This window comes from Eimeria mitis, genomic scaffold (assembly GCF_000499745.2).
Source record: "Eimeria mitis Houghton genomic scaffold, Emh_scaff5721, whole genome shotgun sequence".
NCBI classification, from domain to species: Eukaryota; Apicomplexa; class Conoidasida; order Eucoccidiorida; family Eimeriidae; genus Eimeria; species Eimeria mitis.
Window position 1 is genome coordinate 1 of NW_024015587.1, and position 3,414 is coordinate 3,414.

The 3,414-nt window shown below is 51.2% G+C and overlaps 1 protein-coding gene across 1 annotated transcript; it reads left to right on the top strand.

Annotated features, from left to right (window-relative positions):
- Nucleotides 1-150: 150 nt before the first annotated feature.
- EMH_0083760 (uncharacterized protein) lies at nucleotides 151-1,808 on the top strand (the record flags this gene model as incomplete). Its single annotated transcript, XM_038022848.1, has 2 exons — nucleotides 151-391; nucleotides 943-1,808. The coding sequence occupies 2 exons, from the start codon at nucleotides 151-153 to the stop codon at nucleotides 1,806-1,808; spliced, it is 1,107 nt and encodes a 368-aa protein (XP_037878702.1).
- Nucleotides 1,809-3,414: the final 1,606 nt, after the last annotated feature.

Here is a 3,414-nt window from a genome sequence, read left to right on the forward strand (position 1 = left end):
ATCATTTCTGCATTGCGGACAATATGCAGAGCCTCCGCCTCTGCCTCCACCAACGGAAGGGCAGGAGCGTCGACTCGCCGGCTGTCGGACAGCAGCGAAAGTAGCCATGATGATACCTCTCTATCACAGCTCATAGAAGAGTGCGTAGCTATGGAGGAGGACCTGGGGCTGTCCTTACCACGAGAAATCAATGTAGCTGAAGAGTTGGACGAAAGTGAACAGGTCAAAAGGATCGCATTGGCTTTGTATCAGGAGAGCTTAGTATTTGAGCAGCAGGCGCTACAATCTCAACAAGAACTCCACCCAAATATCGTCCCCTTGACGGCGTCCTCTTCCATTTCGGAGATACACGATCAAGACCAGAATGTGCAGGGGGAAGTGAATATGACGGGTACGGAGCTTGCTGCTGGGAGCCCTCAGAGCATACATACTGGCAGTACTACTTCAGAACGTCAGCCTGGAGTTACTCCGCCGGAACCTTCAGCTTCCTCTACCGAACCTGTTGGTGGTGGTGCTCAGCCTGTCCATTCCCGCACCAAGCCTCCTTTGCTAGTTCTGTCACCTTTCCTTGTGACCCCGCATGGTGCATTTGCGATTCTCGAGCGTAGTGATTCATCTTCCCAGTCTCGTGCGGGTCGCCAGCCTCGCGTCGTGGGTCATCAGTCCGTTGGTTTGCGTTCGCAAGCTGCGGCGTCGCTGCCGCAGAATACTGCACAGCGTATCCCAAGGAAACGAAGCTATTTAGAAGGTCCAAAGGGGGCATCTCCGGCACTAGATCCTGATTCCTGGCTGAATGATGCACCCGTGAAAGACAGTTCGGCAGAGAGGCAAGGAGAGAGCCANTAGATCCTGATTCCTGGCTGAATGATGCACCCGTGAAAGACAGTTCGGCAGAGAGGCAAGGAGAGAGCCAGGCATCTTCTCAGAACTTGCGGTCTCCAGGCCAGGGCTCGCCGTGCTCCAGTGCCCCATGCAAGTCGCCTTCGGGTGAAGCAGAATCAGGGGGTGCAGGACAGAGCTCTTCAACAGCGTCAGCAGGTGGTGCAGGCGCGGCCTCCGCAGCTGCAGCGGCAGATGCTGCGCACGAGGCCGCCGCACCAACAGGATTACCAGAAATACTAAAAAGTAGACTGCATGTCAACTGGATCTCCTTGCATCCCTATGTCCACCTGCCTGTTTTGCAGAAGGGAGTGGTGGTGCCTCTCATTCGGCTGTCGCCTTCGGATTTTCAGTCAACAAAGAACGAGCCAGTGCTTGAAATTTTGCTTTTGATTCGCCAGCTGCTCATCAAGAAGGAGCTGAACCAAGCTGACACTGCCTTACTTGCGACGAATGTTCAGCAGCTGGCGATTAAATCAGCCGCTCGCGCGCGGGCAACAAGAGGGATGAACCACCCTGCGCATGTAGTTTCGAATATAGGGCAGCATTTTCTAGCTTTGGACGCTGTCGTGTCTGCACTGCAGGTCCTACGGAAGTCGCCGCCTTCTTCCCCGTGGTGGGAGGCATTCACCGAAAGCTTCGGCAAATCCGATCAGTACCTTGGGATACTGGTCACACGGGAAGGTGGCAAGGGCCGCATCGACCTGACCAATCGCTTGTTGGCTGCCATATCCATTTACAAAACAGGAAGTCGACCAGAACTTTCGGAAATTGTAGAACTGAAGCGGCTCCTCTTCTTCTCGTCTTTTGCGCCTTTAAGCTTCAAGACTTCGGGATGGGACCCGTGGAGAAGCGCTCACTTATTGTTTGAACGGGAATATCCGATGTTCTCAGAATGGCTACGGCGGCAAAGGCAGCCACTGCATTAATCGCTTCCATTCTGCATTCGAGGGCGACTGCGACGGAGAGGAAATGTTAGAAGCCCACTTTTCTGACTACAACTACACTGTTATTTCTCCAGCAACAGGTTCCGGGGGTGCTCTGCTAGAGTGCTCGCGATATTGTAGGTGGAGGTATGAATTGACAGCAAATGTTTTGAAGTTATATATTACAGGGCTCGTTTGGCTGAGCATCGAGAACCATCTCTTTGTCATTTTCTTTCAACTGGCGCATAAGCGCTTGCCGCGTAGCCTCCATCGCCTTGGGTGTTGCGCTCCTATTGGTTTTTTTCTGCCAGGCGCATAGCGTGTATTGCCGTTTACTTCCCTCGTGCAACGTTCATACATCACGCACCAGTCTGCAAAGGACACAACGGGGGAAACGATAATATCTGTATTAACTGTACGTTGCGCTCTGAAACATAAAGCAAAACATGAGCAGCATTTCGTCTTGCACGCCCGTGANTATTAACTGTACGTTGCGCTCTGAAACATAAAGCAAAACATGAGCAGCATTTCGTCTTGCACGCCCGTGAGATGTTGCCTCGCATTTCGGTATTAGCGCACGCCTTATACAAACGTACGCCAGGTTTCTCCTGGACCTGTTACAGTGTGCAGCTTCGGCAGGCACACGCTCATTCTAAACAATATACGGGCCTATAGTCAGAACCCATCCAACCTCGCCCATTGGTAGATCAGTCTATGGACGGCCGCCGTCATTCATTTACAATGATTGAGGAGGAACTCGCCTTGGAGTCATTGAGAACTAAGCTTGGGCGAGCAGCGAAGACATCTAGCTAGGGGAGTCCCTACACAAAGGATAAGCGCCTAATTGGAAGTACAACTGTTCATGCACACCGGCGTTGGACGCCAGTGACCATCTACAAGAGGCCAATGCGACGAAGTGACATACTTGAAGACACACAGGCACAGACAGGCATTCCTGGAAACGGAAGCGTAGCCATTGCAGCGTCAGGGTAGCTTAGGTTCTTACAAAATCATGCCTTGGCTGAGCATCTCTTAAGTACTATGAGCTTTTCACAGACACCAAAGAAGCTGGGGTGCCACTCATGACGGCCATCGCCTCACTCACGTCGAGGACTCGTTAGATGGCCAAGGGTTCTCGGACAACTCCGCTACAATTCCCCGCTTTACACTCATCGAATTCCATTTTATTTTCAGTTTTAAAAAAGCATGCAGGGTTTTCGGCACACTGCATCTACTGCTTGCATCATCAGAGAAAAGGCACAAAAGTACCACTGTGTACGAGCAGTCGATACAAAACGTAGAAGCCAGCGGACCATCGAATACCTAACTGCTTGGAGCTCATGTACGCAGCCTGGACATAATTTGAGTAAAACTGAAATAAATTTAAGAAGCTAAATTTAAATGCTTGCTACGGGCACTGGATTACTCGCAGAGGTGGGGAACCTGCTCCCCATCCTCCTGTAACACTGGCGTCTGAGCGATGCATCGTTCCCGTTATACATGCGGGAAAAAAACTTAAACTTTCTTATTTTAAGTGTATCATAACAATAGGTAGAGAAGGTAATTTGTGGCGAGAGAAGAGCAATCAGCTGCACCTTCCGCCTGCTCC